The sequence below is a fragment of the Diceros bicornis genome, chromosome 2, assembly GCF_020826845.1.
Source record: "Diceros bicornis minor isolate mBicDic1 chromosome 2, mDicBic1.mat.cur, whole genome shotgun sequence".
Classification (NCBI taxonomy): domain Eukaryota; kingdom Metazoa; phylum Chordata; class Mammalia; order Perissodactyla; family Rhinocerotidae; genus Diceros; species Diceros bicornis.
In genome coordinates, this window is record NC_080741.1 from 377,990 (window position 1) to 390,412 (window position 12,423).

The window sequence follows — 12,423 nt, forward strand, 5'->3', positions numbered from 1 at the left end:
TTAAAAATCTATTGAGACTTAATTTATGGCCTAAAATATGATCTATCCTGAAAAATGTCCCATATGCACTTTAGAAGAATGTATGTGCTGCTGTTGTTGGGTGGAGAGTTCTGTATCTGTCTGTTAGATCTAATTGGTTTATTGTGTTAAGTCCTCTGTTTTTTTATCTGCTGTCTGGTTGTTCTATCCATTACTGTGAGTGGGGTATTGAAGTCTCCAACTGTTATTGTGAAACTGTGTGTTTCTCCCTTCAATTCTGTCAGGTTTTGTTTCATATGTTTTGATGATCTGCCAGTAGATGTGTAAATGTTTATAATTGTTATATCTTCTTGTATTGACTCTTTTATTAGTATATAATGTCCTTCTTTGTCTCTTATAACCCTTTTTGATTTGAAGTCTGTTTTGTTTGATATTAGTATAGCCATCTTGCTCTCTTTGGGTTAGTATTTGCTTGGAATATCTTTTTCCATCTTTTCCCTTTCAACTTGTTTGTGTTTTTGGATCTCAAGCGAGTCTCTTGGAGACAGCATATAGTTGGATCATTTTTTAAATCCATTCTGCCAATCTCTGTCTTTCTATTGGAGAGTTTACTCCATTTACATTTAAAGTAATTCCTGATAAATAGGGACTTACTTCTGTTGTTGTGCAATTCATTTTCTGTATGTCTTATAGCTTTTTTGTCCTTCATTTCGTGCGTTACTGTCTTTTTTGTGTTTAGTTGAGTTCTTGCAGTGAAACGTTTAAATTCCTTTCCCTTTTCCTTTTGTCTGTGGCTGTTTTCTTTGTGATTACCATGGGGGTTGCATTTAACATCTGAAGTTATAGTACTCTACTTTGAATTTATACCAGCCTACCTCAATAGTTTTTTGAACCTGATTTGTCCATGTTTACTGGCAGTAGAAAGTTTTTATATTTGAACTAACAAGGTTGACAGCTGAGGGATTTCATATTCTGAAAATATGCTCTCTGGAAAGCAAGCGTACCTCCAAACTGCACGAGAAACAATTTCACAAGAAATATAGAAGCCGTTGATATTTGTGTCAGTGAGGAGAAAAGAGGAAGGAGGAAATTAACAAATAATGAAGCCGAGGCTGATGTCAAAAATAGGGAAAGTTGTGCTGAGTCAGGGGACCATTCTCATGCAGATTTGTCAGAATTTGATAGGGTTTTAGATAATATCTTAATAACAGAATGACATCCTCGATTGGACACACCTGTCATTACATTAATTGTGGAGAACGTCTTTGGGATGTTCATTATTATTACATTTCAATTATTTCCTGAAAATTTCAGCTGTGAATGAATGATGAGAATACTGCATCTTGAGTGGCTGTATGAAGAAATCTGTCTGGTGTCCAGCGTATTTCAAGTTATCTTGGCAGCATGGCCGTGGTGAATGGAGGTGGACGCGGTACTTGTGTGTGAGAAGCAACATGGCATCGTGTCTAAGGCCTCAGGCTGGTGCTGCTCTGCCTGGGGTCCAGCTCTTGTTCTGCGTGTTCTGTGCACCTTTGGGTGAGTCCCTTACACTCTTGCCTCAGCGTCTTTATCTGTAACATAGTGATGATGTTAATCACACTGCCTCCCTACCCTCAATTGAGCTGATGTACACAAAGTGCTTAGAACACTGTCCGGCACATATTGGATGCTGTAAATAACAACTGCTATTGTTATTGCTGAAGAGAGGTAAGAACTGGCGAATGTTTTGCTTTCCTATGCAGGTAGATTACAGTCTGAAATCTCAGTGGGCCCTGCCTGCAGAGATGGTGGTGTTGGCACGTAGCTTCAGCCTTGTTCTCCCTCTGACCATTCTCCTCCGTGATTCCCCCACGTTGTCTCTTTGCCCCATGAGGGAAATTATCGCTTCTAGAAGACTTTAGCAGTCCCTTATGGATGTTGTAAACCTGTACACCTTCTCCCTGAGTCAGGGGCCCTGAAGTCTGCAACCTGCAGGATGCATCTGGTCCACAATGTGTTTTTCTATGGGCTCCTGAGCTAAGAATGGTTTTTCAGTGGTTGAAAAAGTCAAAAGAAGAGGAACATTTTGTGACATGTGAAAATGATATAAAATTCAAATTTTAGTGTCCATAAATAAAGTTTTATTGGAACATAGCCCTGCCAGTTCATTTATGTATCGTTTACGGCTACTTTTGTGTAACAGCAGCGGAGTCGAGTAGTTGCAGTCAAGACCCAGTGGCCGGCAAAACCTAAAATATTTACTGTCAGGCCCTTTTCAGAAAAAGTTTGCCCATCCCTGTACAAAAAATACCATTCACTGCTTTCCATTTTCCTATAATTTCTTGGTAAAAAATACTGGGCTGTAACTTTTCATTCAGTTTTTACTCTCAATTTTTCTTTGCAGGGTGACTGTTTCTGTCCTTAAATTTATCATGTATATGGCTATGAATCATTAATTCAGGGCTTTCTTGGGCACTCGTGTTTTAATTACGAAGAACAACTTCAGGATATCAGTATACATTCACCTGCGACTGTATCTTATACCATGTGTGCTGTTACTGGAGAGAATGGTTTTCCTTTCATTGAATCTTAGAGGTGGAAGAGACTTTGAGGTCATCTGGTTGTGCTCACTGACATTAGAAGTGACATAAGTGACCCACTATCCCAGGGCCAGGCCAGTGTAGAATCAGAACTGGTGTCTGTTTCGTGGCCTGATCCTAGCTATGCTTCTGTCTCCACCAGACCCAATCACGAGGCCAGCTTGTGTGTTGCCACTGAGGGCCTTGCAGACACAGACCCACCCTCAAGGGTATGTATATCCCTGCAGAACACTCACACTTAGGGTTTGCTTGTCTGTGCTCTTCTCTGGAGAAGCCTCTGAGAGGCCTTGGTGAAGAAGTGTAGAATGAAAGGGTGGAAATACGGCCACCACTGGACTCACGTCATCACTTCTTTGGACTCTGGGAACACGGTTTGTGGGGCCCAGAGCAGTGTCCACAGTAAAAAGAAGTGGAGCTCATGGATGGGGCTGTGGGCCCAGAAAACAGAGAAGTGAGATCAGGTTCCTACTGGGAATGGCCAAGGTTCACTCTCGATGCTTCAGTCATTCTCCCTAGTCTTGGCCACCCTTAGCTCCTGGGTGTCAGGGGTACTGAGGTCCTGCCTGATCTCTAGGAGGAAAGATTGAACTTAAAAGAACCAGGCTGGCTATTTTCACATGTTATAAAGGGAACAGAATGTGAAGAAGGTGTTTACAACCTGAAAATCACCTCTATTTAACTTGAGAAGAAATAAGACTCACTTTCTGGTATTTTTACTTTCTAAGGTGCAGTCTCCCGCAGTCGTAATTTGAATCACCTAAGAAATGTAAATGTGCTCTGTTACGTTAATAGTTTGACTTAAAATGAAAATCTCTGTTTGATGTCCCCTGCTTGGTAAGCAGGTATTATCCATCCACCCTGTCCTCTGACCGCACCGTTTTCCCACTTGTTGGTTTTAAACCTGTGCTTTTCCGCAACTTGGATTCCCTGGTTTCCTTCCGTCTCCTTTCTTCTTTTCCTCTTTGTTACCCTTCGCGTTCTGAAGCTCAGTCTGGTTTTCTGAGTATACATCCGATTCCTGCCTTCTGTAATTCGTCCCCAACAACTATGAATCATAAAAATTCCTCTGCTAAAACTTAACTGGGAATTTTTAACTCATCCATTTGTCACGATTTATTCTGCTTGCTCACTATGTAAAACAACCCAAGACTCATGCAGTGGAGTGTCTTTTACAATCTCGGCTCATGTGGTGTAAATCCTCTGTATCTAACTCAGTGTCACGTCCTCAGTCACCCGTGTCAGACCTGAGCTTTGCTGTCAGGCTCGTGCTTCATCTTCCTGCCTTGACTCGGGGTTTGGGGCTCTCAGGTTGGAACAGTCCAAGTTGGTAACAGGAAGAGGGACAGTCTGGAGACGGCCGTCTGTGGGGCGAGGAGAGCGGCACTGGTGGCAGGAGGCCTGGGGTGGAGACCTGGTTCTCTTACTGTCCTTAGCACATTTCTTCCTCTCCTCCAGTCATATCCTCGTCTGAACAATGAGGAGATGCTCTGGAAGGCTGATGAACTGGAAGATCTAAATTCCTAAATGCGGGAGTGGGACTGAGAAAAGGGAATTGAGAAGATCGTGTAGTGTGGGGTGTGATGAAAGAAGATGCTAGAGGAGAAGTCATAGAGGGAGGCGATGAGGCCTGACTTTGGTTCTTTGAGGCCTCAGTACATCTTAGAAGTTCTTTAGCAGGTCGCAGGAGAAGGCTGGAGGTAAAGAGGCTCTCAGAACACTAGTTCCGTCTCACGTCCCAGTGAAGGGAGTCACCCTCTGGGCCCTCCTCCCTCCCTTCCTTCCTGTGTCACTGTCAGTGGCTCCCGGAGCCTGGGCGTTGCAGGCTCCTCAGAAGACTTTCTCCCCCAGTTCAGTGTTAAATGTCCGTGACCATCCTGGGAGAGAGCAGCTGTTCTTGTGGTGAAAACACACGTTTCCCTTGACCTTTGTGCACATGGGTGAAACAGACCTTTGAGGAGGCGGATAAGAATGGCGACGGCTTGTTGAACATTGAGGAGATACACCAGCTGATGCATAAACTCAACGTCAACCTGCCCCGGAGAAAAGTCAGACAGATGTTCCAGGTACGTTCCTCCATGGCGTTGGCCTCCCATAAAACACGCGACACAGGTTGTTGGCGCACTTAGACGTTTCGGGGCTGTGTGTTCTGTTGGAAGCCAATGCTACCTGCTCTGTGCTGTTTTATTTCTCTTTGATAGAAGAGACATTTTACTTCATCAAGGAAAAAGTACTTCCTAAGCTGAACATGCACCCACAATTTCACTTCCTAAAAGGCTTTTTTGTTGTTGCTGCTGCTTTCATAGTGATTATAAGCACCTGACCTGACATTACACAGTGGAGTCAGTGCCATCGAGTCCTTTAGAGGGGATCATGCTGTCTCATCTGCCTCCTCGCAGACTGTCATGAGGATCAGAACCAAGACTAAGTAACATGAAAAAACCCCACTGTCGAAGTCCTCGAGAGCCCTCTGCTTTGTTTCAGACGAATTTAAGATTTAGGATCTGTGAGGCCTGGGAGTGCCTGTGGCTCCTGCCGTGTAGGCAGCTCTGCAGGAGTGTGCTCGGCCTCCCGTTGGTGTGAGAGGAGATGCTGCTCCCCTGTGGGAAGTCCTCAAGGAGCATCCTTGGGCCCAGACTTACTGCGTGGCCTCCGGCTGGGATTGTGCTTAGTCCTCAGTCTATGGGGCAGAAGTGAGTTCTGTTGAGTTTAAGTTGGTGCAAAAGCAGTGTCAGAGTTTTAGTACTTCCTAGAATATTAATTTGGGAACGGCTTTTACCTGGAGATAAGTCATAGGCATAATCTGTGTTTTGCAATGATTTTCTGTTCTTGGTGACTAGGTAGGTAGTGTTCTGTACATGTAAAAATAAGGATGGAGGGGTGATATTTTGTGACGTTTAATGTTTTGTGCTTCCTTTGTTTTCTAACCGCTTGTTGTTAGAGGTTCTAAGGGCAGGAAGAACATGAGAGCTGAGATGAAGCCATGATGGAAGGCAGAGGCCGGCCCGGTTCTGGGGCCTCTTGGTGGTCCTGTCCTTGAAGCTCTTGGCTGGAGTGGTTTGCATTGTGGGACTGGTCCCATTGCGCTGGAGAGCGAGGACAGAGGGGGAAGGAAGGAGATACACTGTAGACGCTCCCAGAGAGGGAGTGGGACTGTGGGGGGCCATGGGCTGTCGCAGACAGAGTGAGCTGTCTTTACACTGCAGGAGGTCTGCGTGACCTGGCACTCCCGTGACAGCTCCCTTTTGCCCTGTGTGAGCTCCAGGGCCCCGTCTCTTCCTCTCCATAGGAGGTGTTCCTCGCACTGGAGAGGTGGCTGCTCATGAAGCAGAGATGCCAGGCTTACAGAGGAGGGGAAAGTCCCTATCTACAGAAAGAATCTATTTTGGGGTGCTTTCTCGAAGTAAGATAAGGAGGTAACATAGATATTGAACTACTTTTACCTCTTCTGTATTTTTTTCCTTCAGATACCTTTTATCTCTAGCGCACGAAGTACTTTAGAGGGTAAACCAGGCAGTGTTTATGTCAAATGTCTTATGAGAGGGAAGTAAATCTTTTAGACAGGTTTTAAGAACACATTAAGGGTCTCTTTTTATGACCTTAGATTTAAAGACTGTTAGAGCCAGGACTGGCTGGATGGCAGCTGTGCCTGCACATGCAGGACATTTCCACCGCAGCCTTCCCATCTCGCAGGGTCCTTTATGCTCATGGGGGGAGCAACAGGACCAGGGGTCTTGCTGTTATTTCAGGAGCTTTCTCTTTCTTTTGACTGAACTGCTGGTGATGATGTCCAAGACTTCCTAGAATTCTCTTTGCCTTTTTGCTGCAGTGCAAGATTCAACTGATTTTTATTTTAAAGGAATCTTTCAAGGTGTGGATAGCTTCTTTAGATGCCATTGTTTAAACCTCAGAGTTGTACTTTTCTTGACTGTCAGGTATTTACAAGGAAGTCTTGAAAAGTGTTTCAGCTCTGTATCCAGGGTTAGATGTTTTGAAACAAAGCTGTGGTAGAAATATGAGCATTAGACCCTGTTTCTTAGGATGCAAATACCTGACGGCCAAGAGCCTCACACACTGATAAAAATGCTGATATTCTGTGGACCCGTCTGTCTCCACCTTTAAAATGACAGACGGTGACAGCTGTTGGCCTCACAGAGACACTGTGTGTTGTTTAAATGTGGTCAAAGTATTTGCTCATAATTGGCCCAAGGTTAGCAAAGTTTTTAAAAATATATCTTTTTCTGAGCACTTTGACTTTCAAAACTATGTTTAAAACCACATAACAGCTGAGTATACTCACAAAATCCACGCATTTCAAAGTGCCATTCATTCCATCAGTTTTTGTTCGGTGACAACTATGTTCATGTGGAATGAAGAAGATGGTGTAAATGGATTGGTTGCTCATTATGTGTCCCCCACAGTTTTGTGGTTTTATGACACATGCAGCCAATCAGAAGTGAGAAACAGGGTGAAAGCCGCAGTCAGTAATTCCTAGAAACAAATAATTTCCACTAGAGATGGGTCCAGATGGATTTCAGACTTCTGTGGAGGGAGAGCGGGGAGGAGCCACGATGTTGATGACTGTGAGAGCGGGAAGCTGCCAACAGGCGAAGAGAGATGCTGTTACATTTGGAGGTTACGTGGATGGAGTTACAGTGCAGAAGCTGGTGCGAGACTGGTATCTGCGTCGTGCGTTAAATGTAGCTTCTCTCTTTTTTTCTTGGATAGTCTTGTCCAAGATTTCTCGTTTTCATTAATTTTTTCAAAAGATGAGCTTTTGTTTTCATTGCTCACCTCTGATGTTATATCTGTTTATTTTCTATTTCCTTGCTTTCTGCGTTTGTTTGTAATTCATTTCCTTCTGTTTTCTTTATCTTGGTTTTTTCCTAGCTTTTTGAATTCAACTATTAGCTTATTTGTTTTTAATCTACCTTGCTTTCTAATAAATTTAAAACTTCAGGTTTCCTTCTAATGACTGCTTTCAGTTCATCACACACGTTTTAATATGGAGCGTGCGTGTTCACGTCTGTGTATTTCCTATTTAGAAATGCATCATGCTGTTTCTCTTTTTGTGTGTGTGAGAGGAAGATCAGCCCTGAGCTAACTTCCGTCGCCAATCCTCTTCTTTTTGTGGAGAAAGATTGGCCCTGGGCTAGCATCCGTGCCCATCTTCCTCTACTTTACATGAGACGCTGCCACAGCATGGCCTGACAAGCCGTGCGTTGGTGTGGGCCTGGGATCCGAACCTGTGAACCCCTGGCTGCCAAAGCAGAGCACGCGAACTTAACCGCTACACCACCGGGCTGGCCCGTTTCCGTTTTTCTTAAAGCTTGCTTTGTTAATTTATAAATTTACTGTGATCAGAGAAATTGATTTTTATAAGGTTGATTCTTTATAATTTGTTGAAGCTCTTTGTGGACTAATATGTAGTCCGTTTTTAGGGTGATCCCTGTGTGCTTGGGAAGAAGGGTCGCTCACTGTGAGATGTGTACCAGCCTTTTGATGGTGCGTGTGATTCCCAGTGCTGAGCTTCCCACCGCAGGCTCGCACACCGCCTCGCTTCCTCTCCCCTCTTGCAGGAAGCTGATACCGATGAGAATCAGGGAACTTTGACATTTGAAGAGTTCTGTGTTTTTTACAAAATGATGTCATTGAGACGGGACCTTTACTTGCTGCTCTTGAGCTACAGTGACAAGAAGGATCACCTGACCGTGGAGGAACTGGCTCAGTTTCTGAAGGTGGAGCAGAAGGTACCGTCCGACTGTGGGGCATTTATTAAACGTAGGCGTGAGAGGTACACAAGTTTCTCTTGGGGTTGGGTGTGCCTATGCCTTAAACTGGGGGTGGAGGGGTGAACATCACAATTCCACAGAAACCTGTTTATGAGTTATTTAAAACCTGTTTCCAGCAGCTTTTAAGATGGAGTGATGAATTGAACACATACTTTTTTTTTTACTTTAAATATGTTGAGTATGGATGTGCATATTTTTCCACAAAGAAATGAATGTGAACTCACGTGTTTCATTTTAGATGTAATGGCAATGTTTTCTTTAGACTAATAGTATAGCTAGGTATTTTTTAACTATCACATAATGTTTAACTAGCAATGTAATAATTCATTGATAATTCTGATAGGAAATTGGCATTTTATCATGTGAGAAGGATAAGTAAATTAAGTCCTGATTAGCAAAGGGAGTTCTTAAATATATTTAAAATAAGACTTTTTAGTTTTAGTTGTAATGTAGGCTGAATTATGGTCACCCAGCCTGGTCTTGTCCTGCTTCTTTCTTAGTATTGCCTTAAACTCTGTTCGTTTCTCACTAAAGTAGAAGCATAAATGAATATTTTGGTTTGTTTTCTAGCTTTATTGAGGTATACTTGACAAATAAAAATTATATGTATTTGAGGTGTACAGCGTGAGGTGTGATATATGTACACATTGTGAAATGATGACCACAGTCAAGCTAGTTAACACATCTCTCACCTCATGTAGTTGCGATTTCTTTCTGTGGTGAGAACTCTTAAGATGGACTCTCTTAGCGGATTTCGGTGTATAATCCAGTGTTAACTGTAGTCACCACGCTGTGCGTTAGATCCCAGAACTTACTCCTCCCGAGTAACTGAACCTTTGTGCTCCTGACCCATGCTCTCCCCTCCCCCAGTCCCTGCAACCCACCTTCTGCTCTCGGCTTTTATGATTTTGACTTTTTAGGTTCCACGTATAAGTGAGATCAGGTGGTTTTTGTCTTTCTGTGTCTGACTGACTTCACTTGTAAGATTTCCTCTAGGCTCATCCTTGTTGCAAATTGCAGGAATGATTTAATCAGTTATGCCTCTGTAATGGAACCTCCATAAAAACCCCTAAACTGTGGGGTTTGGAGAGCTTTCAGGTTGGTGAACACACGGAGGTGCTGGGACGGGGCTGTGCCCTGGGGGTCATGGGGGCTTCCAACCTCTCCCTCGGCGCGTCTTCCATGTGCTGTTCCTGAGTTGGCTACTGAATAATAAACCCGTAGCTTAAGTAAAGCCCTTTTCTGAGCTTGGTGGGTCACTCTGGTGAATTGTGGGAACTCATAGAGACTTTCTCCTTGACTGACCTCCAGGCCGGCTCTTCTAAGCCCTGTTTTGACTGGGCCCGGTCCTTGGGCCTCGTCCTCAAGGGTCCAGTTGTAGCAGGAATCCTTCGATGTCTGTTTCACCAGAACCCCCTTCCTCGATATCTGATAAAATTTCTCACCCTCCGCCATCTATCGGCAGGTGGTCCCATCACTGGCCTGCCTTCAGCAAGGATCCTGTGAGGTCAGTTTAGCCAGAACCTCCCTCCCCTGATGTTTCCTCCACCAACCCCACCCTGCACCCTGCTGTAATTCCTTTTGTCCATCCTGTGTTCAGAATTGGAACGGTTCTACGCTGAGTTCTCTTTTGCCCTGTTGCAATGGTTACTAATTAAAATCTGCTTTTACTGCTTTAACCACTGTCCAGTTGTTTTTTCGTTAGCAGAATCCCCCACATGTGTGGTAGACCAGGCAGAAACGGGGGTAGGCTGGACACCCCCTTTGTGGCTGGCGTCTGAAGCGGGGCAGTCTGTGGGACTGAGCCTTCCATCTGTGTGGTCTGAGCTAACCCTGGGTGGTTAGTGTCAGAACTGAGTTGAACTGTTGGACTCCCAGTTAGTGTCGGAGAACTTGAGATCTGGTTGGTGTCAGAAAAAAGACACTAGACCTGGTAATATTTTCTTTACCTCATCATCGCAGTCACATACATTCTAGGAATAACAGATTCAGATTTTATGAATTTTGTAGTTGCTTTCTTGAGGGTTAAGCTAGATAGTGTTAGTAAAATGTTCTATCAAAATCAGTTATTTTAAGTAGTTTGAAAATTTGGCAAAGGCGGAGATTCTCCATGAGCTGTACAGTCAGCTGTTCGACAGGTAGAGAATGGGAATGGGGTGGTTGAAGAAACTTTGCCCAGAGAATATATCCTTTCTACATCTCTGCTCCTCCTCTGTTTCCCACTGCTGTAACTGCTTCTCCGTTCCCCCTGGAGAACTCTTCATGGTCTAGTGGAAAGAACACTAGACCGGGAGCCCAGAAGACCTACTTCTGCACCCTGCAAGCTTCACTGGGTGGAGAATCTTGGTTGAGCCTTGGTTTCCTGACCTGAACGAAGGGAGCTGAGCCCACCTTTCCTGTCTCACAAAGTCAAATTGAAGATTGAGTGTAATGGTGAGAAAACACTTTCACAGAGATAGTGAGAAGCACAGCAATGTGAGGAATTAAAATTAAAATATTTGAAGCTACTGACTTCAAGTTCACCTCAGCTAGTGGAATGAGCACCATCCGTGTGAATGGCAGTAGTGGTGTCACTTGCTCAGGGGTGTATGTTCGTCCCTCCCTTTGGTTATACTGCATTCACCCAGTGAATTTTAGCTGGGGAAACAGAAGCCAGTGTTCTGTATCTGCCCCTGGTGGAGGATCACCTGTATCCAGTTTAATTTTCAAAACTAGCTTGAAGCTACATGTGGGCATAACCTGAAAGAAGTTTAAAAAAATTTGTCGTATATCCAGAGGCATAAACCACGAAGGAAAATGTTAATGTCTTGAAACTTTGTTTACATGTGGTCCAGCTTATCAAACACCATAAAATTAATATCAAGTACAAACTAGGAAAATATTTGCAACATACAAAGAAGAAATAGTTAATTTCCTAATATGGAAAATGCTCTCATAGACTATGGAGGAAAAAAATGAGTACCCAATAGAAAAATGGGCAAAACATTTGAAACATATAAAAAATTTCATAAAAGGTCAGTAAATCTATTAAAAATGTTCACCCTTCATTAATAAATTAAAAATATGAAATAAAACCAAGAGGCTATTTTTAAACCATCAAATTAGTAAAGGTTAAAAAAGAGATACTACCAAACGTAGTGTCCATTTCTTATATTTCTAGTGAAGCTGTGGAATGGTACAATCTTTCTATAGGACAATTTTATTATTTATCAAGTTTTATGTAACTTATAAAACTTTGACCAATTCATTTTACTTCTAGTGCTTCATCCTAAGGAAATAATTAAGCATGTACAGAAAAATAAGTTATAAAGTTGTGCGTTTCACCGTTCTTTATAATAGAGAAAAGTTGGACGTGATCTAAACGTGCAGCGAGAGAGTCGTTAGTCGAGTTTCATGAGGTTTTGAGTTTTGAAATGAGATTTTCACAATGGAACAAATCTGAGGCTGTTTGACGAGCCATATGGCAGTAATTCATTGTTTCTGATGGCATGAGATTGGTGTAGAGAGTATTCAACTTCTATAGATTTACTCAGTTGTGAAATGAGGTATCACTGGGGCCATGTACGCTGTCACGGATCACGTGAAATCAGATGCTGGCCCACAGGTCAGATCTTTATTTTACTGAAGCTCTCTGAAAATTGAATTTATGCCTTTGACCGGTCCAATTGCTGTTTGATTAGGACTTTCATCCCTGAAATGTGGATGTGCTAAGGGAAATTCCCGCTGTCTTTTATATCCATGAAGAAGTGCCAGTTAAGGAAGACACCAGCTGGCTGTGGTTTCTCCTCCATCGCTTCCTCATGTCCACCGATAAAGATCACTGACTTCCACTAACTAGTCTGTGCTTGCAAAGCACTAGGGTTGGCTGCGGTGTTCTGTGTCGTTTCCCTGTGTTTGCCCAGACACAGCCTCCGTCTCCACCAGAGTCCCGTCCGTGTCTTGGCCCCGGGGCCGAGGTGTTGTGTGCTCAGTCCTTCTCAGAGCTCTGGTTCCCCAGCCCCCTTGACAACTTTCCTGATGAGTCTCCACCCTCCTTTTATCCTTGTGTTTCTTATGGATTGAGGAGAGGGGAAGAG

General features: G+C 43.5%; 1 protein-coding gene across 8 annotated transcripts in view; it reads left to right on the plus strand.

Annotated features, from left to right (window-relative positions):
- PLCH1 (phospholipase C eta 1) overlaps positions 1-12,423 on the plus strand; it is a 221,633-nt gene that overhangs the window by 125,586 nt on the left and 83,624 nt on the right. For all 8 annotated transcript variants that reach the window (XM_058550512.1, XM_058550540.1, XM_058550559.1 and 5 more), the window contains exons 5-6: positions 4,492-4,621; positions 8,135-8,305. In XM_058550512.1, coding sequence (XP_058406495.1) covers positions 4,492-4,621; positions 8,135-8,305 — 301 coding nt within the window. The remainder of the gene's footprint in view (positions 1-4,491; positions 4,622-8,134; positions 8,306-12,423) is intronic.